A 25,011-nucleotide genomic window follows, 5' to 3' on the forward strand; every position below is an offset into this window, starting at 1 on the left:
CCATTTTACATGCACGTGTTACCAGACACGATCATATTTTTTATCAAGAAAATTCATGATGGATCATAATTTCTTTTTTTTCTACTAAGACCTTTGATATTAGGGCAAAAATCATATTCCTGATGATCATTTTTGTATTGTTTTCCTGTAAAAATGTATTTAAAAAAATGTCAAGATCAATTTGATTTATCTTGTTTTAGAAACAACACTGCATAAGATATTTAGGTTTTTCAGAGAATGTATTTTTAACATTTTGTCTTTCTGTAGGCCTACTTGCAGAGTTTTTATAGTCAAAACGAGTGAAAAAAATCTACCACTGGTGAATGAGTAATCCAAAGTAATTAGACATATATACACACACACATATTAGAATCAGAATCAGAATCAGCTTTATTGCCAAGTATGCTTACACATACAAGGAATTTGTCTAGGTGACAGGAGCTTCCAGTCAACAACAATACAACAATACCAAAAACAGCAGCAAGACATAGGTAATTAAAAACAAAAAAGAACACAAAATAAATAATTATACATATACGTACATACACTCACCTTCATACACACCCACATACACACACGTAGTGCAAATCTAATACAATCTGTATATAAAGAACAAAAAACAGTATATTATGTACAGAGCAATGGAAGTAATGGCAGAAGTGGATATGTTGGATAATATAAATTAAAATTAAAATTAAACTGTGTATTGCACATAATTATTGCTCAATGGGGCAATTTAATTGTTCATTAGATGGATGGCCTGAGGGAAAAAACTGTTCCTGTGTCTGACGGTTCTGGTGTTCAGAGCTCTGAAGCGCCGGCCAGAAGGCAACAGTTCAAAAAGGTAGTGGGCAGGGTGAGTGGGGTCCAGAGTGATTTTACCAGCCTTTTTCCTCACTCTGGATGTGTATAGTTCTTGAAGGGGGGGGGGGGGGGGCAGGGGGCAACCAATAATCCTCTCAGCAGACCGAACTGTCCTTTGTAGTCTTCTGATGTCTGATTTCGTAGCTGCACCAAACCAGACAGTTATTGAAGTGCAGAGGACAGACTCAATGACTGCTGAATAGAACTGTTTCAGCAGCACTGGTGGCAGGTTGAACTTCCTCAGCTGGCGAAGGAAGTACAACCTCTGCTGGGCCTTTTTCACAATGGAGTCTATGTGTATCTCCCACTTCAGGTCCTGTGAGATGGTAGTGCCCAGGAACCTGAATGACTCCACTGCTGCCACAGTGCTGTTCAGAATGGTGAGGGGGGACAATGTTGGGGTGTTCCTCCTAAAGTCCACAATCATCTCCACTGTTTTGAGCGTGTTCAGCTCCAGGTTGTTTTGACTGCACCAGAAAGCCAGCCGTTCAACCTCCTTTCTATATGCAGACTCATCATCATCTCGGATGAGGCCGATGACAGTGGTGTCGTCTGCAAACTTCAGGAGCCTGACAGAGGGGTCCTTGGTGGTGCAGTAATTTGTGTAGAGCGAGAAGAGTAGTGGGAAGAGCACACATCTCTGGGGGGCACCAGTGCTGATGGTACAGGTGGTGGAAGTGAATTTTCCCTGCCTCACAAGCTGCTGCCTGTCCGTCAGAAAGCTGGTAATCCACTGATAGGTAGAGGTGGGAACAGGGAGTTGGTTTAACTTAGTCCGGAGTATATCTGGTATGATTGTGTTGAAAGCCGAGCTGAAGTCCACAAAAAGGATCCTTACATATGTCCCCGGTCTGTCCAGATGTTGCAGGATATGATGCAAACCCATGTTGACTGCATCATCCACAGACCTGTTTGCTCGATAAGCAAATTGAAGGGGGTCCAGAAAGGGTCCAGTGATGTCCTTCAGGTGGGCCAACACCAGTATCTCAAATGACTTCATGACCACAGATGTCAGGGCGACAGGTCTGTAGTCATTAAGTCCTGTGATTTTAGGTTTCTTAGGGACAGGGATAATAACTGAGCGTTTGAAGCAGCATGGGACTTCACACTGCTCCAGTGATCTATTGAAGATCTGAGTGAAGATGGGGGCCAGTTGGTTAGCACAGGAACGAAGGCAAGCTGGTGAGATGCCATCTGGTCCTGGAGCCTTCCTTGTCCTTTGCTTCCGAAAGACACGGCACACATCATCCTCACAGATCTTGAGTGCAGGTAGTGTAGCAGGAGGGGGGTTGCAGGAGGTGTTAATGGTTGTGTGAATTGAAGGTCCGAGTGCATGTGGGGTGTGAAATCGGGCCTTTCAAATCTGCAGTAAAACACATTCAGGTCGTCAGCCAGTCGTTGGTCCGCCACAGGGTTGGGGGTAGGAGTCCTGTAATTAGTAAGTTGTTTCAGGCCACTCCACACTGATGCAGGGTCGTTAGCTGAAAACTTGCTTTTCAGCTTCTCAGAGTAGCTTCTTTTAGCCACTCTGATTTCCTTATTCAGTGTGTTCCTGGCCTGTTTATACAAGACTCTATCCCCACCCCTGTAAGCCTCCTCTTTGGCATGACGAAGCTGTCTGAGTTTCCCTGTGAACCATGGTTTATCATTGTTGAATGACAAAAATGTCCTAGTAGGGATGCACATATCCTCACAGAAACTGATGTATGATGTAACAGTATCTGTGAGCTCGTCCAGGTCTGTAGCTGCAGCTTCAAAAACACTCCAATCAGTGCAGTCAAAGCAGGCTTGTAGTTCCAGCTCTGCTTCATTAGTCCATCTCCTTATAGTCCTTACAACTGGCTTTGTTGATTTTAATTTCTGCCTGTAGGTCGGGAGAAGACGAACCAGACAGTGATCAGAGAGACCCAAAGCTGCACGTGGGACAGAGCGATATGCATCCTTTAATGTTGTATAGCAGTGATCCAATATATTCCTGTCTCTGGTGGGGCATGTAATGTGCTGTCTGTATTTGGGCAGTTCGCGTGTGAGATTTGTTTTGTTAAAGTCCCCAAGAATAATAATGACTGAGTCCGTGTATTGTTGTTCTGTGTCTGAGATTTGATCAGCCAGCTGTTGCAGCGCTAAGTTCCCAGACGCGTTAGGAGGAATGTAAACACTCACCAGAATAAACGAAGAAAACTCCCGCGGCGAGTAGAACGGCTTACAGTTAATAAAGAGCGCTTCCAGATTAGGACAGCACATCCTCTTTAGTGTTGTTACATCTGTACACCAACTTTCGTTGATGTAAAAGCATGTTCCACCGCCTCTCGTTTTCCCCGTTAACTCCGCGATGCGATCCGCTCTGAACAGCTGGAAGCCCGGCAGATGTAATGCGCTGTCCGGAATGGCTTCACTCAGCCAGGTTTCAGTGAAGCACAGTGCAGCAGAGTTTGAAAAGTCCTTATTAGTATGTGTGAGGAGATGTAGTTCGTCCGTTTTGTTGGGAAGAGAGCGGAGATTTGCGAGATGAATGCTCGGCAGTGCTGTTCTAACGCCGCGCTGACGGAGTTTAAAGGGGTCATGACATGAGAAACCAAATTTGCCTTGATCTTTTGGTATATAAGAGGTCTTTGTATCATTAAAACGTCCTGCAAGTTTAATATTTTAAGACGTCCTCCCCATTCTAAACGAATCATTTATTTAATCAAGCTCAAAATACAGCTCGTTCTGGATTCATGGTTAGAAGTGACGTGTCGGTTAGAGTGACGTAACAGCGTTTGCATATGACCGCCTCCAGCACAAGATAACTACGCTTTAAGCGCAAGACAACTACGCTCATTTCAGTATCGCCGTGCGCCTCACAAGTGTTCAGTCGATGGACAGCGAGCTCTGACAGAGACTACTTGTGCACAGGAAAATTACGATGCCACACAGATGTGCTGTTCCTGGCTGTGGTCAAACAAAACCTCTGAATAAGCTGCCGAAAGATCCAGACGTCAGGGAAAAATGGATGCAGTTTATTTTTTGCGGACGTTCCAGTCACGGCAGTGTTAACTTAAGCGTTTGTTCTGTACATTTTAAGGATGACTGTTTTGAGAACAAATCTCAATATGATGCTGGCTTTGCCAGAAAACTGTTGCTCAAAGATAAGTCCGTGCCGATTATCCTGGGAACAACGACGACGCAAACTGTAAGTACTCTATTTTAAACTTTAAACTACTTTTTAAAGCGCAATTTCATTCATTATGAATAATCACAGTGTTTTTACTTAGTTTACTTGCATATTGTTCTGGCTGGGGGCGTCAATAATTGATACATAGGCACTGACGTTAGCCAATCATAACAGTGGGCGTTAACACTGAAGTCTTAAATGGAAAACGCCCCCAAAACAGACTGTTTGAATCAGAGGATGAGAAACAGGGTGGGAAAAGGTCATAAATCACTAGATTTTAAAAGTTTTTCTTAAAAAAAAATATATTAATACTATAATTGCACCTAAGGGAACATAATAATACAATAAAAAAACCATGTCATGACCCCTTTAACCTGCGTGCCAGCTCGTCTCCCTCGCCTGCTTCTCGTAGCGCATCTAAACAACACAGCAGCGCCTCCAACTAAAATGTCCAGCAAAACGTCCGAATATTGAAAAACAGGGAAAAGATGATCTGGTATGTGCTGCCGAATGTTCAGCAGTTCGTCCCTGGTAAAACTGATTGGTAAAAGACTGCTAAACACAGGACAAACTAACAAAAACAACAAAAGAATTGAAGAGCTCCACACCGAGGCTGCCATCTGCGGCGCCATGTTGTAGTCATTCCTTTTATTAGGGCTGTCGATTTAACGCGATAATAACGTGCGATTAATTTAACAAAAACGCGAAATTCCAGCTGTGTGAGCAACACACAGTTTATACAGTGAAGAAAACAATTTCTTGCGTTCAAAACACTAAGGGATCTTAAGATGTGTTTAAAGATTGAGTATTAAACTATATTTAACTCGACACAGTGACCTAAACATTTAATTTTTATGACACAACACACCCGAGACGCGACACAAGCATGTCTGATGCACTGGGTTCGAATTATGATTTCATCTTTGTGGGGGTCTCTTAAAAAAAAAAAAAAGTAGCCTATAAGCAGGCGTGGTGTGTGTGATAAATAATTGCTGAACACTGCACTTGATTCTTTTGATTTCAATGTTTATTAATACAGGAGTAGAGAAACGACAATAATAAACCACCTTATATCACCCTGTTGCTACTGATGGTATGATCATACGTGCAAAAGGGTTAACATAAACATTGAAGGAATATATTGAAGGAAAACATGCTTTATTTGTAATTTAAAATAATGGTGCTGATGATTTTTAGAGACCCCCACAGGTGTATGATTTTACTGCTTTCATGGGAGCTCATCCTCTCTATGGGAGCTCAGCTCCCACTGGCTCCCACGTAATTCGAACCATGCTGATGCAGGTCGTACGGTCTTTCTTTACCTCATACATATTTAATTACCAAGAGGTTAAGGAGATGTCCTTTAAACTGTTACACCATTTTTACCCAGTCAATCTTTATTTAAGAAACATGCTCCCTGAAATAGATCCACTTTGCTGCTCCTGTAATGCTGTAGATGAAAAGTTTGTTTGTTTGTAAGTATCTCTATTTTGACTAGTTTTTCTTTGCTTTATAAAGTCGTTTTATTTGGTTTTCACAGATTTGATAACTTAAGTTAATATTTTCTGATTAATCTGTTTATTTTTCTTGCCAAGTTTTTAATACATAAGTGTAAATTTATGTCTATAAAGCCCCTATTTGCACTTTTTTGTAAAGACTTGAAATATTATTTAAATACTCTTTGTACCTCCAACAACTCCAAAGCATTGAAAACCATTGCACTATGTAATGAATATAATGTCTTGGCATTATTGTAAAATACATCTGTAGTATTGGATGCACAGCTTTCAATGTTAACAACAAAAGATATAGAAAGCATTTTATAATTGTTGTTTTCCCCTCTTGAATGTTTGGGTCACAACCTGTGGCATAACTTGGATCTTATGGGCCCCAGTGCAAAGAACCTGATTTTTATCACCAGTCGGGCCCGTGTCTGATTTTATGGTTCCTTTTGGTCGACCTCCTCTCACCCCGGGCCTTGGAGCGGCTGCCCTCCCAGTAGTTACGCCCCTGGTCACGTCCCACCAGTTGATAACATTGTCACTGAGCTGGCTTTCCATTGTTTTTAGGTTTTATTTTGTATCTTTCTATTTATAGATGCTTTTTAAATGCATCTATGTGTAAATATTAAACCCCTTACTTTTTCTTTGCTCTAGCCCTGACACACCATAACATCAGAGAGGTCATAAAATCAATCAATTTATTTTTTATATTATATTTCAATGCTTTCTATCAAGCCAAATAAACATCACTGTTGTGTTTTATAAATGTATTAATTAGTGTGTCTCCTTGTGTGGGTGTTAAGTGTGTTTTGCAGTAATTAGTTCTGCCACTGCATCTCTTCATGCTGCCATTAAGCTATGTCTGAAGCTTCCCCCAGGTGATTGGTGCCACTCACTGACCAATGAGGCGGCGTCTCGCTGCCATTGCAAAGTTATTAACCCCTGTGGCAGTGTTGGACTCTCCCCGGGGGTCTGCTTAGTGCTTAGAGAGCTTTAATCTGCTGCAAATAACGCTTTCATTTCCCTGCCGGATCTTTTCACTGAGTTGCGTTGTCTTCATTTAGCGGAAGAGATCCCTAATCGCCGTGAGATAGACCGAGACATCGAGAGACAGCATGCCTGACGACTGTGCCGTTTGTTTGCCAAACACCACCTTGATGCGTTGCACAGTTACGCCGCCGTCTGTTTTCGGGCAAAAAATCGAAATGTGGCAAAGTCAGTACAGCTTCGTGGAGATATCTGGTAAGTCTCGACTATATTTCTGCCTCCCGTTTAATGTGGATTGATCGATTAATGTAATTTTACAACAACAAAAAAAGAGGGTTGCTGAATGAGCGAGTCCAACAGTGAACTTGGCAGGCGAGCGTCTGCATATTCCCAGCATCATGATGTCACATCAGCCTGGAAAATACTTCAGAAAAGAGCTTCAAAATTAGGTCTGGCTTAGGATGTACGCACTTGGATAAAATGTCGATTATATTTTGATAAGACAAAGCTGATGGTGCACTTTAGCGCGCAGGTTAAATATTTGCGGGTTTGTCTGCGGATGGCCGCATAAACTGAGCTAATGTGAATGCGGGACTACGTGTCATCCGCTTAAAAAAAATAAAAATAAATGCCACGACAACGGTTTTGTCCTCATTTTATTTTTTATTTATTTACTTATTTCTTGGCTTACCATGAAAGTAGATGGATATTGACTTTTATATTCTCTCGCGCTGCGCGAGTTTTATAGCGCGCAGTTTAAAGCGACCGTTATTCGTTTTCGTAGAATCCGGATTCTAGTTACGTAATTGTGAACAGACAAATAGGTTTGCGTCAATGCTTATTTCCCGCGCCTGATAAGCTACCAAAAATGCGTTCTTTTTCAGTAGTTAAGCATGGTGGCGCTGTACGCGCCCTCCCCCTTCTATAATCCAATGTGACAAAGCCATGGCAGAACAACAGTCTGCAATCTATATGCTACTTTATTGTGGGTACAAGAAAGGTTTGTGTATGATATCATAATTTGGCTTTTTCCATATATGGGTGGAGAGGTGGTGCCCATAGATATGGTGACGTCTTCACCCTTGATACTTGAGGTCAAGAGTTAATGGTCAATGTTGTTTATGTGCCTTAAAGGGGATTAGCAGACAGCTGGACAATGCCGGATGGATTATTACCCCTCTGGAAGGACAAGGGGGGGTGCCCAGTGGGCAGTGTGTGTCTCCCAGGAGTGGAGGTAAGATATCTGTTGTTACTCACAGACCACACATTATTAGTGTTTAGATAAGATTTGCAATAAGCAAAAAACAAAATGGTCTTTAACTACAGGTTTTTGGTTGCTTAATTTTATATATTGACTTATCTGCTAAATCTGAACTAAAATTTAAATTAATCTCTACATAAGCAGATGTGGTTTCAAAATATGTTCCTGATACATGTTATACAATTTCACTGATACACGGTTATAATTGTTGTCTGAGTTCTAGTCTTATACTTATTTGAGTGTATTAATATAGGAAGGACAAAGAAAATACTGCTGGATAAGCAGGCGGAAGAGAAATGGTGAATGTTTTTGCAGTGAAACATGATCTTGTGGGAGTCTTCTTTCCGATGAGAGGTAGTTGTATCTTTGCTTTCCATGGGAATGGCGCTAAGATTCTGCTGCAACATCACTAGAATGAAACTGTAAAGAAATCTAATAAAGCTAGGGTGAAATCTCCAGTATCTTCTCTTGAATCATGTTTACAAAAAATGGGGATTAACATGTCTGTATTTCAGATGGATAAAGAATAGAAGTCAATGAATAAATTATGCTGTTATTTATATTCAAGAAGACTAAATCTAGCCTAACTTCTTAAATCACCACTTGAACAGGCTCTTCTGCTAAGGGCATTTTCATACCTACTGTAGTTCGTTTTAAGGACTACAAATGGTCTCAGAGCAATATATAACATGTATTATGTGAACAACCCAAATTATATTTTTGTGGTTTAATTCACTAAAAAAAAAAAAAAACCTTTAAGGAAATTAATAAATAGATAATTATAATTTTTTTTTTTGTCAAACTCATCAGTTATGTTGAGGCAACTTAATTATACCATTTCTGTTTTGTTTGTTTGTAAGCGTACAAAGCTGAATGTTTGTATTCACAGCAATAGAGCATAACAGTTCCCGTCCACTTTTTTTTTTTTTTTAAGCTGTCTGGCTTCCGGAAGTATTTCCCCCATTCATTTCTTCTATAGACTCATTCTGTATCAAGAGTTGTGAGCCATGAACTAAACTAGCCAGCTCTGAGGTGAATTGCAACATCACAAACTTTGTTTTCTGGCAAAAAATATTTTGGAAAATTGGACATAAAGACAAAGGTACAAGGCTTTTTTTGTACAAGGCAAACTACAATCCCATGAAGCATTGCGTTCGCAGCAACTCCCATAAATTTAAAAGTGATTTATTTTTATAGTTAACGCAACACAATGTTCTCTGTTTCACTTTAATTTAACGATCGTGTAATGGCAAATGTTCTTGGAACAAAAGGGTTTCGGGTTCATATATGCTGTGTTCATGATAAGCAGGAGGAGACGCTAGAATGAGTTGAGATGATAGAATGAAGAAACCTATTTTTAAATACACCTAGAATCTCAAATGTCTTCATGTGGAATAAAGGGGTTGTGGGTTTAATGTGAGAGCCTTATCATAATGTGACCGTGAAGGATTTAGTACATATTACTATTAAACATATTACATATTTCTTAAGGTGCCAAGTGTGCTTCATACACCTTAAGTCTTTTTTACATTTTGAACTTTAAATATGTAAATAAAATGGGGATATATGATTTCCTATCAAGGCTTTAATACTATATGAATGACATGAAGAATAATGTTTTAAATATCAAAATATTTTGAAATACTTAAAACATGTCTCTCTTTTTGGTCAACTTTGGTCAGTTTTACATTTACACTTGTTTTTGGAACTCACTAAATAAATATAGTTTGATATATTTATATTATGCAATAATAAAATATTTCTGTTTTAATTTCTTCACTTTCACACATTATTTTTAATGCTCTGATTAAATCCAAAAGCTCTTATATGTCATGAAGAAAAACTTTTTTTATAATTTTTTTAAAATCATTTTATCACTACACAGAAATAGAGTAAGCGTGTTCACTCCCCTGTGCCATACAAATTAACACACAGAATATGAACCCGTTAAGACCAGGAAAAGCTGGAGCACTTTGCGTTCACTAAGTTTATATTTGTTCTTTTGATATTTTTGTTTGAGCTTGGCGTGAGCTTCTGCTGTCAGCACGTGCATCAGAGCAATTAAGACATCTTGACATCATATAAAGCAGAGCCAGTTTGTACCTTGCATTCCACTTAAGCAAAATGTACCTGCTATACCAGGGGTGCCCAATACGTCGATCGCGATCTACCAGTCGATCGCAAAGGCAATGCTGGTGGATTGCACAAAATTTATATGTACTTTAGTTAAATTTTAATAAAAATAAATCTAATGTCTTTCCTTCTTTTAGTTTCTGTCTGACTTGCACTTGACGAGGAAATATTGACCAGGCAAATATTGACTGTTTATTCAGTTGTCATGACAACTAGGTTTGCGCATACGCATCTTCCAAGGACTTCTGAGAACAGTGCGCGAAATTGCGATGCTGCTGCCCGGATTAGGCAAATATGAATGGAATCAGACAAAACAAAACCTCGCCTGGTCAATATTTACTCGTCATCAGAATAAGGTAAATGCCCAGGCTATTGTAATCTATTGTGCTGTAGGTGTTTTGGGTTTAGATTTAAAACTGAATGATATCAACATTGAACATTATTATATATTTTTGTATTAATTGGAAGATGAATTCCATGTAGGGATACATGCAGTAGTCCCAACAAGCATTCTCTTATTTTAAATGAAACTTTTTTTTTCTTTTTTTTAGTTGGTAGATCTAATTGAGTTGGTCATTTAAAAGTAGATCATCATACAAAAAAGTGTGGGCACCCCTGTGCTAGAGCATCTAAAAGGAAACACCCAGGGTTTATATCTTTAATGCATCCTTTAATAAAGTTTAAGTAATAAGGAAGTGGGTTGTATAAATGAGCACACACACTGAAACTGGCATTTCTCAGTGCGGTCAGAATTGCAGGAAAAACAGAGCGAGTTTCAAACTTCTGGCTAATACACTGTCTCGTGCAGAGACGCTCGTGCCAGACAGGCTGGTTTGAGTATTTCTGTGACTGCTGATCTTCTGGGATTTTCACACACAACCGCCTCTTGAATTTGCTATGAATGGTGCCAAAAACATAAAGTGAGAGGCAGTAAATGTGTTTTTATCATGTGTATTTCTTGCCTGAAGCTTGACTTTCTGGATAAACCGTTTGCAACGTGGAGACTTAAGTCATGTCTGAATTCTCATCTCTTTACACTGGCCTTCTGAGTCTGTCAAATGAAATGTAGGACATCATTTTGAGGAGTTGAAACACTGGTATCATTACGTCTTTTTTAATTTTATAATCAACTTGGTGCAGAAGTACCGGTACTTTTGACAACAGTAATATGTAGCAATATATTTGGAGATGTCCCAATACTGGTACCGGAATCGGGTCCGAAACCAAAGCTCATGTAATTGTACTCGTGAAAATGCTCAGATACCAAAAAGCGATACCATCTGATGTACAAATGTCATTCTGTAAACATTCAGCGTACATATTAAAATCCATTTACCATTCCAAATGAAGGAATTTGCTATCAAATTGCTTGAAATAAGAGAGGGGGACATCTATAGGGAGTGACTGTAGCAGGTAGTTGAATTTTGGAACACAGTTCATTTTAATAACATTAACCTTCCCAATAATTGATAAAGGTAATGAAGCCCACCTGTCCACATCGCCCAAATCTTATTAAAGGGCTAAAATGAACTAAATCAGACAAATTTGCTGGGAATAAATTATTCAATACGTAATGCCGTTTAGGCCTCTGGAAGGGGCCCGGCTGGAAGGATGTTACTGGACAGTATGCTGTCAGAGCCAAAGCTTTGTATTTAGACCAATTGACTTTTGTATCCTGAGAACTTGGAAAATGAATTAATGATTCTGTGGAGGCAAGGCATAGATCTGGTAGGGTCAGAGAACAATAATAAAATATCATCTGCGTAAAGGAGAAGCTTATGCGCCACACCTCCCACCATCACCCCTGGAAAATCATCCTCCTTTCTTACCGCGGCTTCTAATGGTTTATAGGGCAAGACTGAACAAAAAACGGGGAAAGTGGGCAACCCTGCCTAGTGCCCCTATTCAGAGTAAAATAATCTGAAATGAATCGATTTGTTTGTACTGCTGCTACAGGTTGTCTATAAAGTAACTTAGTCCAACCAATAAATGTACTCTCGAACCCATACATTTCCAAAATCTTTAGATAATCCCATTCTACCATATTGAACGCTTTTTCGGCAACAAATGAGATGGCAGCGACCGGAGACTGATCATTCGCTACTGACCACATGATATTGATGAAACACCTAATATTATCAGAAGAGCTACGGCCCCGAATAATCCAACCTGATCTATATTTATAAGAGATGTCATTACCGGTTAACCAAAATTTGACAATTTTTACAACTAGCTGGATCAGGGAAATTGGACAGTAACTTTTACACTCGCTTGGATCTTTTGTCCTTTTAAGAATCGGATCTGATCTGGGCTTGTGTCATGGTTGGAGGAAGCTTTCCATTCTTTAATGATTCTGTATAAACTTGTAACAAAATTGGAGACAATTCTGTAGCCTAAGATCTAAATGTTTCAGCGGCAAAACCATCTGTCCCCAGAGCCTTGCTTGTAGGTAAGGCCTTAATTACCTCATCAAGCTCCTCCAAGGTCATCTCAGAATCCAGAAAATTATTTTGTTCAGTCGTCAATTCAGGGAGTTCTAATGGTTCCACAAATTTTCTAATATCTTCATCAGTAGACGAAGACGTAGATCTATAAAGATCAAGATAGAACTCTTTAAAGGCATTATTAATATCAATGGCTGAGGTAAAAATGTCACCACAAGAATATTTCACTGAGGGAATGTTTTATATATCTAGCCACAAGCTTCCCTGCTTTGTCCCCTGACTCAAAGTATGACTGGTTTGCCCTGAATAACCAAAACTCCACTTTCCGTGACAAAATAGTATAATATCTGTATTTCAATCGAGTCAATTCTCTGAGGCCATCAGACGACATTCGGTGCTTCAGCTCCACGAGTTTGTGCTTTGGATTGTTTGGTAAATGAGGCATATTGTATGATCCGACCTAAGGCTGAGGACTCAAGATGGCGCCGAGTATGGCTGCTGCGTTGCGAGCTTCGTTACAACACTGCGGTTTATTGTTTGTTTTGTTTACAGTTCTTTGTTTTTTTTGTCTTGGATGTTGTCTGCCTTATTGTTTATGAAAGACAAACACTTTTGGACATTGGTTCTACAATTACACATCCAAAACCAGACTTCAAATTCCTTAATGAACGATCCAGTGTTGGTCGGACCAATCAGACTCTGCGCTACAAGACTGTTTTGATCACGCGGACTGGGAGATGTTCCGGTCCGCCTCTGATGACGACATAGAGGTTTACTCTGACAGCGTAACGTGTTTCATCAGGAAGTGCGTAGAGGACGTTGTTCCGACCAAAACAATACGGATATACCCCAACCAGAAACCATGGGTTAACGGCGATATTCGCGCGGCACTCACTGCTTTTAATTCTTCTAACACGGAGGAGTGTAAACAAGCCAGTTATGCCCTCCGTAACTCTATCAGTGCAGCCAAACGCCAGTACAGGCACAAACTTGAAGGTCAGTTCAACACCACGGACTCCAGAAGTATGTGGCAGGGAATTAACACCATCACGGACTACAAACGGAATAAAGACTCCGCCATGAACACTGCTGCATCTCTCCCGGACTAACTTAATACATTTTATGCTCGTTTCGAGGACAATAACACCGCCCTCGCGGAGAGAGCACTCACGGCTGACGCTACAGAAGTTGGTTCACTCTCCGTCTCTGTTGTGGATGTAACCCGATCATTCCGACGGGTGAACATCCGTAAAGCCGCGGGTCCAGACGGCATTCCGGGCCGCGTCATCAGAGCGTGTGTGAATCAACTGGCTGGTGTTTTTACGGACATTTTCAATCTGTCCCTCTCCCTGTCTGTAGTCCCCACATGCTTCAAAACATCAACCATTGTGCCTGTACCAAAGCAAGCTATAATCACTTGCTTAAATGACTGGCGTCCTGTTGCTCTGACCCCCATCATCAGCAAATGCTTTGAGAGGTTAATCAGAGATCACATCTGCTCTGTTCTGCCCACCTCTTTGGACCCATTGCAGTTTGCCTACCGCAACAACCGCTCCACTGATGATGCCATTGCATCTACAATACACACTGCTCTCTCCCACCTGGAAAAAAATGACACACATATGTGAGAATGCTGTTTGTAGGCTACAGCTCAGCATTCAACACCATAGTGCCCTCCAAGCTTGATGAGAAACTCCGGGCTCTGGGTTTAAACAGCTCGCTGTGCAGCTGGATCCTGGATTTCCTGTCAGGCAGACGTCAGGTGGTTAGAATGGGCAGCAACACCTCCTCATCACTGACCCTCAACACTGGAGCCCTGCAGGGCTGTGTTCTCGGCCCACTCCTGTAATTCCTGTATTCCCTATACACACATGACTGTGTGGCAACACATAGCTCCAATACCATCATTAAGTTTGCTGACGATACGACTGTGGTAGGTCTGATCACTGACAATGATGAAAGAGCCTACAGAGAGGAGGTGCACACTCTGACACGCTGGCACCACCTCTCCCTCAACGTCAAGACCAAGGAGCTTGTAGTGGACTTCAGGAAGAAAGACGGAAAACACAGCCCCATCACCATTAACGGAGTACCGGTAGAGAGAGTCAGCAGTTTCAAGTTCCTCGGTGTCCACATTACTGAGGAACTCGCATGGTCCGTCCACACTGAGGCCATTGTGAAGAAGGCTCACCAGCGCCGCCTCTTCCTGAGACGGCTGAGGAAGTTTGGAATGAACCAACACATACTCACACGGTTCTACACTAGTACTGTAGAGAGCATCCTGACTGGCTGCATCAGCGCCTGGTACGGCAATAGCACCGCCCACAACTGCAAAGCCCTGCAAAGGGTGGTGCGAACTGCCAGACACATCATCGGAGGTGAGCTTCCCTCCCTCCAGGACATATATACAAGGCGATGTGTGAAAAAAAAGCTCGGAGGATCATCAGAGACTCCAGCCACCCGAGTCATGGTCTGTTCTCACTGCTACCATCAGGCAGGCGGTATTGCAGCATCAGGACCCGCACCAGCCGACTACATGATAGCTTCTTCCCCCAAGCAATCAGACTGTTGAACACTTGATCTATCAGGATCAATAATTAGCACTGCACTTTATTCATCTATAATCTCACACTGGACTATCAACATATTCTCCTCAATACAACTACTTATATATATTTCATATACTCTTACTTATTGTATATTGTGTATTCTATATTGTGTGTATTGTCTACTGTACATTTGTACCGGTATATAATTATTGTGTTGTGTAAGTGTGTACATTTGATATGTAAATTGTGTTGTGTGTATGTTGTATACTGTAATTGGTATATGTCTCGTCACTGTCATGACTGCTATGTTGCTCGGAACTGCACACAAGAATTTCACCTACTGTTGCACTTGTGTACATGGTAGTGTGACAATAAAGTGATTTGATTTTGATTTGAAGAACCGCCTTAAGTTCCTCCCAATCTACACCCACAGAAGATACTTAGGACATTGATTACAGCCTTTTAACATTTGTTTGAAATCAGGATTTTGCAACAGAGTTGCATTAAAAACTATATGATTTATTTTTCTCCATATGTGGCAACATCTCTAAACTCACCAGGGCATGATCGGAGACTAAGATGTTTCCAATTGAGCAATCAACAACAGATGAAATGAGGGACTTGGATATATATACAAAAATTAATCTATTCTAGAATAAATGTTATGGACTTGTGAATAAATATATAGGCCCCACCAGATGGGTCAAAAGTTGCCAAATGTCTACAAGACCAAGATTTTTACATATTCTGTGAAGTGTCAATGTTGCTCTAGGGAGTCCATCAAAAGATTAAAGCCTCCTCCCAATATTGTATAATGAGGGGTGCAAGCGGCTTGCAACATCCCTTCAAGATTAATACAAAAAAGCCCAGATCATCAACGTTAGGTGCGTAAATATTAGCCAAAACCAACCTTTGCCCCTGAATTTCTGCTAAAACAATAATAATTCTCCCTAATTTATCTTTAATCTGTTTGAGAGATTTGAATTGTAGAGGTTTACGTATCAATGTAATGACTCCACTGCTTTTACATTAGCGAGCACTAAAGAAAACATGCCCACCCCATATCTTCCCGATTTTTGTATTTTTGTATTTTTTCAGCTTCCTGCGAGGAAAGATTTTCTTAAAGAAACACGATCACATATCTAAGAAATAACCTTCCTCCTTTTTATGGTGTGCCCCAACCCATTCACATTCCACGTGGAGAAATTGCGGATCCTTCAACAATTTTACTATGAAGATATAAAACTATACTGACTATTAAACACCATTTTATTGGATTGCTCTATTTTTAATACTATCCGAATAAAACCTTTGTCTAAATCAAGCTTAACATTTATTTTTAAACATATCACCTAAAAATATTTGAGATTGTCTAATAAAAATAAAAAAATCCTTATTTTATGACTTTTTATTTTTAATCTGTTCTAATCAAGTGTATAGCCTTGTTGCTGATATGACACTAAAAATAAATAAATAATATGCAGATATAAAGAGCTATTTAGGTGCAAATAGAAAAGTCCTTCAACGGCCACTAACCACTTAGGAACCACTGTCTGCAAGTTTATTCATGCCACATGGTTACATGATTAGTTAGTCTGTTCTTTGTTCTGAATTTGCTCTTTATTTAAATGTTCAAAGCTTGCTTATGAACGAGCTCTGTTTTGGTGTTTTTGAAGAGAAGCGCTCTGGATGGGCGTGGTTTTCACGCCCTCCCCTCTCTCTCCGTTACAAGCGCATGCGCTTTAAGCCCATGTGGGAATGGCTGATCTGGGATCGGGGGGTTGGGCCGCTGAGCACGAGCGGACCGTCAAAGAGTGTTTTTAATGTCCGCCATGTTGGCCATGGCGCACTGAGCCTGGAATCAGGGACCGGAGCGCGCTGGAAGCATACGCCGAGAGAGAGCGACCGCTACCCGGCCTCGCGCCTCTACTCCAACCGCCACCTCCACCGACCGACCCGTGCGCCGCTGGACACCGAACCGGCATTATCCATGAGAACTTTAATCGGACCAGTAGGATACATTAGGAGATCGGATAGATTTATGCTGCATCTCGAATTATAAAGAATAAAATGAGTAAACTGTCGTTTAGGGCGCGGGCGCTGGACGCTTCCAAGCTTCTACCCGTCTTCCGCTGCGAGGACCTGCCCGACCTGCACGAATATGCGTCTATTAACCGGGCAGTGCCACAGATGCCCACGGGGATGGAGAAAGAGGAGGAATCGGTACGTTTGATTGCTCAGAACCATGTATATTGACAATGTTTTTGGTTTTATTGTGAGAGGCGCGTCCCCTGCTTCTCTGCGCCAGTGAACACAAAATGGCCGCCATTTCTTATAAGGAAAAGCGTCAAATGTGTCGCTACCACCCTAGACAGTCGAAGTTTAGTGTCTTGTAACCAAACTTTATAGTTTTTACACGGCAAGTGTAGTCTCGGATGTGATTCTTATGCCGTATTTTTCCCAGTACACTGTTTACCGAGTACAAAGGAGTCACGTGACCACGGGCGAACCCGCCATTTTGTTGATATGGCTTCAGTGCAGCGGCAGTACCGCAAACTGACACAGAGGGCACCGGTCTATGCTCACTCACTGCAACCAATGGCTAATTAACACACAGCAAAACAATCAAGGGCCTCCAACACACCATGGCTGTGCAGTATTCCCTAATGCCTGAACAGTCAAGTGTTCATGCAAGAAATTGCTTTTCTTTTGGACAAAGGAGGCATCAGCTCTAGGTCAGAATAGTTGTCATGTAAACAAAAAAAAAATTAGCTGGTTTCTTTTTTTTTATTGTGAATGTTGATAAAGATACGTATTGAGATGTATTTACATTGTGCATGCACTGGGGAATTGCCTATGGTCTGTTTAGTGTATGCATTGATACGTTTGACCAGTGGTGCACATGAGGCCTTGTTTTGTTTTACTATCCCCAGCAACCGAAGCTCTCAGCTGTTCTACTCCATCTGTACATCAACCCCATCCTCCGCATCTTGAGCAAACATAGGCTACATTATGCACATCTCCCATTCAAATTCATTTCTCTGAGCAAGCTCCTCTTAATATTGAAGGATTTAGATTAGACCCATGAAACTTTGATTATCCCCCTTTTATCTCTGTATTTTTTTGTTTTTCACTAGGGCTGCCCCGACCAAACATTTTGTTAGTTTAAGCCATTAGTCAACTAGTTGTTGCACGTTTATTATGTTAATTTAATTCCTTCTATTTTTGGGGCATTTCTCTACATTACAGAGAAATACTAAACTGTAATAATGAGCCTTTAAAATCTACATTTTACAAGCGCACACAAACTAGTCACAGTGGCGCCAGCAAAAGCAGTGAAATAGAGAGAAATGCACATTAAGTTAAACATGCTGTAAGTGAGGTACTAATTTAGCTTCCCCACTCTCCATGAATACTTGGATAAGCTTTATAGTGCATATTTATATAGGTTATGTAACGTTAGAGCGAGCAGGCATGCTAAGTGGATAATGTTGGGCCACTTGCGTGTTTCAAATGATGAAAAGTGGCAGACCCAAGTCACCATTGAGGCTATGCCAAATTATTCTCTGATCTCTTTCCATACTGTTGTCAACATTAGCGGTTGACCAATATTATTATTATTATAATTGTTTTTTTTTTTAATGTCCAAATCTGATATCTAGAGCAGTGGTTCCCAAACTCTAAGATTACTTTTCCAATATCCTGCAATACTAGCTCGATTCAGCACTTTTTGACTACTTATACAGCCATGCGCATGCCTGCGTGTGCTCTATAGAGCGCTATTTTTTATTTTTTGGTTTGGTAGTGACTAGTAGACGGTGCTTCGTACACCATCTCTGAATATTCACAATGGACAAGGATATAATTTATAATGGTTGGGTTTCTTTTTAACTTCACTCTCCCAGATTGTAAAGTGCAACATTATATAAAAAGGGACTGCTTGGCAATTCGTTTTTTGCTGGTTTTACACATGCTCAACATCCACCCTTGCCACTTTCGTTAATGGAATTTCGCTGTATATAAATTCTCTCATTTAGCTACTCCCCTTCGTGACATCCCAGATGTCGCTCTGCAGAACGCAAATGAAGATTTTTAGAAGAATATTTCAGCTCTGTAGGTCCAGTGGTGGCCAGAAATCTGAAGGTACAAAATGCTGATAAAAGTAACCCATAAGACTCCAGTGGTTAAATTCAAATCTTCAGAAGCGATATGATTGGTGTGGGTGAGAAACAATCAATATTGGCAGGTGCACTAAAAAAATGTCCCTCATAAATTTAACTCGAGACATGAATTGTAATTTTGCAATCTGTAGGAAATCATGACCATTCACATTAAAACGAACCTTATAAAAGCTGTTTTAGCTTTATGATTTAAACACATTTTAGCTTTTTAAAAGTGTACAAATTTCACATTCTATCAGTTTATATGATGTCATGAAATCGCATTTTTAATAATGACATAAGCGGCTGTCACTCTTTAAAATTTCGTACTCATTTTTACAGAAACATTTCACAAGTTAGGAACCTAATAATGAAAATTTGGGGTCAAGTTTGAGAAATTTGTCTTGCAATTAATTGTCAAACAAATAATTGTGATTCATTTTTTTTTTTTTTTTTTTGCTTTTGTAACCCAGCCAACCTGTATAGCTATTATATTATGCAATGGTGAAATATTTCTGCCTTAATGCTTCACATTCACACATTATTTTAAGGCTCTCTGATTATCTCACAAGCCATTATTTCTCGTGAAGGAAGACTTTGAGATTCTGTTTCTTGCCTTTTATCATCTCCAGTGTTATCACTGCATGAATAAACCCACAATGACCAGACACAATTACATGGCCGTTAAGTGAAACTGGAGTGCTTTGCATTCACAAAATTAATACGCTTTTACCTTGTTTATATTTTCGCGGGAGTTTGACGCAAGCCTCTGTAGACTGTGTGCACATCAGAGATGTGGTTCATCTTCACACGCTCTTAATTCTTGTGGCATCTGCAGTGTGGTTCACTGAGATGCTCTGAGTTCAACTGAATGCGACAAGTGCTTTTTTCCTGCGCGTTCATGAGACCTCCTGCAGGAAAAGACCAGGCTGAATCCAGCTTCTTAATCAACTGCTTTTAATACAGTAAAAGGGCCTTGGTGCTTCGACAGTACACAACTCTATCACTGGCGAGTGAAGTGTTAATATTTACTTGCCAGTGGGTAATAACAGATGTTTTCTTTCGGTTGCATAGTGCGAAATTTTCTCGCAATGTAGAGGGCTGGTCCTGTTATTTGACAGTTTCACTCGGTGATTTAAGTAATCATGGCTGACTGAATACTACATTTCTACAATGGCACCTGAAACTGATAACTATTGATTTTAAATGATGCTGCATTCAAGCTGCTAGGTGTCAGTGCAAGTCCAAGATGACACAAAGACAAAAGTTACTAAGTGCACCTTAAGTCCTTTTTTTTTTTTTTGTCAAAATTCTCCATATTCACCTTCAAACTAAACGCACCAAATGTGACTTTCAGATGTGAAAGTGGAGTTATATAGTATTAAAGGTCTTTAATATTAATCTGTTTCTTACCCAGACCTATAATCACTTTTGAAGATACAGATTTAACCACTAGTCTTATGGATTATTTTTATGCTGCCTTAAGATTTCTGGCCACCATTCACTTGCATTTAAAGGACCAACAGAGCTGAGATTCCTCAAAGTCTTTGTGTTCTGAAGAATGAATTCACACACATAAGGTTGAGTAAATAATGAGAGAATTTAAATTTAGCTTTAAGCCCAATTCATTTCTATGGCAGGTCTTTTCAGTAAAACTTTTCCTATAAAATCGGTATTAATGTAGCTAAATCTAATCACACTGTAAAGAAAAAACTTTTTACAAGTCTGTCATACAAACCAGTGTTATCAACTGATGCCTATAATCTCAAAATGGCCATATCAGTTTAGCACTTGTGTGTGTCATTTCATTGAGAGAGCCTGCACTCCTACATGAAGAAAATAAGGTTGAGTGAAAGGCCAGTTGTTTGTGGTCTGTATTGTTGCTTTTAGAGCATGATTGGTGGTTTGTGCTGGCACGCTAATGTTTTGGTTTGGTTTATGTCTGACCGAGATCCAGCGCTGCTGTATCAGGGGTTTACTTGCATGGTGGGAATATTTCCCAGCTACACATTTTTTGTGTGTGCGGTAGATTTCAATGGTGGAACTGTAAATTTAAAATGTTCACAGTGTCCAGTAGTAATGTTATTGTTGCAGTTATTTATTAAGCAAGTTTGAAGGCAGGTAAAATTGTTGATGAAAGCCTGTGCTGTTATGGTCATGGAAGGTCTCTGTTCTGCTGTATAAATGTTAAATAATCATTAATAAAAGGATCAACTTTTCAACAACAAAGTTCTATAAAATCCCCAGTACTGTGTACATTTTTAAATATGTGGCTAATATGATGCTTTCAGCTACCATTTAAGTGTGTAATAAATCTGTGTAACCTGGACCTCTCAACCTCTGTGCACACTGTACAATTTTGGCCACGATTGTGCCATCTGAGACAAATTTCAGAAATCTTAAAGTATTTCTGTCGTTGCAGGGCAAAATCTTACAATGTTCAGTGAAACTTTCACAGTTTATTTTATGTAAATCCCAAAGTATTAGGGAATTATTTAAAAAAAAAAAAAGTACATTCAGAAGCATGTACCTTTTGTGGAATAAGCAGAGGCAGAACTATTTAAAGGAAACATCCCGGCGGTACATCTTAAATGCAGTTATATTTGATGCGTTATTGCTTTATTAAAGTTCAAATAATACAGAAGCAGGTCATGTTAATAACTATAAACTCAGAAACTGGCATTTCTCTGTGTAGTTGGTGCCTCTTCTAGGAGTTGCGCGAATGTCCCGATCTAAGGGGGAGAGATTGAAACTGCACCCGACTGAGAGAGACTCTGCCTCGGGGACGCTCATCCCTCGAGCACGCACACTTAATGGAGCTAGATTAGAAGCGACTGCTCGCGACTTATTTAATCCTAATATCTATATATATGTCCATATGCATTTCTTATCATGAAGAAAAATGGCAAAATGCAGCTTTATTAATAAGAGAGCACTTTGCACATTAGATTGGAAATTGTTTTTTATTCATTCTATTTTATGCTTGTTTATTTAGGTTTTGTTTTTTAGAACTTGGTAAAAACTTAAATTAAAAGTTTCAAAAGTTGAAGCAAATCGTATATAAGTGTTCAAAAATATTTTAAGCATACATTGTTCAGTTTTGTTATAATTATAATATATTTAAAGTGTTGCTCAATGGCATATTTTTGTTCTTAGTTCTGCTGCTAATGTTTTGTAGACTTTGTTATTAAGAGTGTTGTTTAGTAACCCGTTTTTGTGTTTTGCTTTGGTACCGAAAATGGTTTCGAATACCGTGAAATTTCACTGGTATTGGTATTAGGGCTGTCAAAATTGCTCAAAAATGACATTCGAATATTCCCTCTAAAAAAAACACATATATTCGAACTATTCGAATATCTGGTTGCGCATTTGGTCAATGACGCGCATTACGTCAATAACAGGACAAATTAATACAAAGAGACATAACTATTTTTATAGGTAGTTTATTTAAGTTTAAACATATTTGACAACGTATTACCTACACAAAAACAAGTAAATCAACTAATGGCCAAGACCTCACTCTGCTCGCACGCGCAGAGCACTCTTTCTCTCTCTCTCGCCCTCACGCTCTCTGCGCATAACGGTTTAAAAGAACAACAACAATAAACAAATGTTGAGTGCTGATCAAGAGTTTTGTGCAAGCAATATAAGGTCGCGACTCTTGTCCCAAATATAGCAGGCTTCATTCAGTGATTAAAACAAATTATTAACATTAATTGAAGTTTTACAGTATATAGAACCGACATTGAACGCTCCGAGCGAGCTGTGCTGTGGTAAACATGGAACTTTTCCTTGACATGAAACGGTAAATAATCAAACCAGTGGAAGCCTGCAGTGCATGAAACTGCTTTATCTAACCTACCTTATTCATGCAACATCTATTCAGTCAGTACAGTAGCCTTACATTTTAGTCATGTTTCTGTTTAACGTTAAATAAAATGAGGCACACAATTCGAGAAATGTGACAACAAAGACCCCTCAGGCAGCACGCCCACTCGCTAAAGCAGACAGCCGCACATCTGCTACCGCGGGCGCGTTTTTTTTTCCACATTCGAATATTAATTTTCACCTTCGAATTTCTGTTTTTTAAAACTATTCGAATATATATTCGAATTTAGAATATTCGTTGACAGCCCTAATTGGTATCAACTACTGAAATTTTGGTACAGTGACAACACTAGTTCAGTGTGACATGTTCACAGACTGCCAGAAAGTCTGAAGATCATTGCAAATCGGCCGTGTCAGCCATATAGTGTGACCAGCTATTCCGCTCCTCTCTCGCACCCCAATTCACTTGGAAAGAAATCTGCTCCGTGTTTCCACCACCATAGCAACATTTGTACCCAATTATCACTCTACTCTAGCACTTTCAGTGTTTTTTCTTCTTTTCATTTTATATAAAAAATTTTAATAAATAAGCAGTTAATACTTGGAGTAACACGTCCGCAATATGAAATAATTATTCTCTGAATTAAATGGAGTAGGGCTGCACGATTATAGCAAAAATCATAATTGTCGATTATTGCTCTTGATAATTGCGATTTTATTAACTCTTGCCCCGCCAAACACGGAATTTTCCGTGTTTTATGAAAAAACGCTTCCCCGCCAAACACAGAATTTTCCGGGTTTCCGTGTTTTAGGTGTTATACGGTAAGGAAGACCCCTCCGCATGTTTTGAAAGAGTACGCAACTCTTTGATCAAAGAAACAGACTGCGATCGTCTCAAACATGAAGAAGTGGAGTATTGAGAAGCTCAAAATATCAGACATAAACATGCCTTTTTATCAGCTTTTTGTCTGAAATGTTGTTTTTTGACAAAACTGACCTCTGTTAAAGTCGCAATAAAAAAAGAACAAATGAAGATAAAATAAAATCGTTTTTTTTGCCTAAAAGCAGAGGCTCAGATCTTTATTGTGATATATAGCATCTTCATGTATTCAAGGAAGAAAATATTCTGCGGGCCATTAAAGTTTAGCGAAAATCGTCAAAAACCCTGGCGGTGGCTGGCAACTTTTTTTAAAAAACGCTGGCGGGGAAAGAGTTAATGTTGATTAAAAATGTGAATTACTGTGACGTCACAAATTAAGCAACCGTGTGGTTTTACTGGTGGATTGTGAGCTGTGCTCCAGTTTCTTTAAAGCATCTTAAGCATTATATTGTATTTTATATTGTAATAATGTTTGTTACGGTAAGGCAAATGAAAATGATTGTAAATTGATATCTATGGTATAGAATAAATTGAATTATTGCTAAATTACTGCTTAAATTATTAGTCCACATACAGTAAATAATATGGAATAATCTATATTCAAACGTATTAACAGCTGATTTAAATCGACCAAGTTATTGCATTCAGTAAGCTCTTGGGTGGCTAGACAGGGGACCACTCATCCCGTTAGATCTTCAATGGTGATCTTGTTCATGTAAGATCATTGTTAGATCATTTTTGGCCTCAGTGGTTGCACTTTGGATATTAAAAACAGTCATTTGCGATCAGAGTTTGTGCGATTCGTGAAAATGTTAAATCTACCAATACCAGCTGCATGGCAAATGGGTCTTATAAGAGCAGGCGCAATAACAATGACGGTGATTCCTGAAATATGCTATTCAAGCCATTCTTTATGTTGGCCACACCTCCAAAACACACTTGGAACAGTTAAGCAGAGTTGTTTTGTACAAATCAAATTCACATTGGCCTACTTATTAACATGACAAAACAAAACGTATTAAATTTTTAATAAATTTTACACTGAAATCGAGCAACGCGACATGACTGCTGTCACTCACTGCAGGTTTACACTGAGACCTGCATTTCGACGCGAGCGCAGTGACGCTCCACAAAGTTCTCACGAATGCTCTCATTAAAAACAAAGCTATCTAATCGGCATAATTCAATTATTTACACCGCGTCTTTGCCTTGATTTGAACGGGATCGTTTTAGTTTTGCTGTGTATTTA

The 25,011-nt window shown here is 39.6% G+C and overlaps 1 protein-coding gene across 5 annotated transcripts in view; it reads left to right on the forward strand.

Moving 5' to 3' along the window:
- Nucleotides 1-3,839: 3,839 nt before the first annotated feature.
- Nucleotides 3,840-25,011, forward strand: part of LOC127649102 (enhancer of polycomb homolog 1-like) — a 48,382-nt gene continuing 27,210 nt past the window's right edge. Inside the window, exons 1-2 of one of the 5 annotated variants that reach the window (XM_052134030.1) lie at nucleotides 3,840-4,036; nucleotides 7,642-7,741. In XM_052134030.1, coding sequence (XP_051989990.1) covers nucleotides 3,930-4,036; nucleotides 7,642-7,741 — 207 coding nt within the window. In that variant the 5' untranslated portion in view covers nucleotides 3,840-3,929. Of the gene's footprint in view, nucleotides 4,037-6,470; nucleotides 6,763-7,641; nucleotides 7,742-16,686; nucleotides 17,118-17,159; nucleotides 17,630-25,011 lie in introns of those variants that run through there. The other 4 variants (XM_052134032.1, XM_052134033.1, XM_052134031.1 and 1 more) reach the window with 4 other exon arrangements.

This window comes from Xyrauchen texanus, chromosome 9 (assembly GCF_025860055.1).
Source record: "Xyrauchen texanus isolate HMW12.3.18 chromosome 9, RBS_HiC_50CHRs, whole genome shotgun sequence".
NCBI classification, from domain to species: Eukaryota; Metazoa; Chordata; class Actinopteri; order Cypriniformes; family Catostomidae; genus Xyrauchen; species Xyrauchen texanus.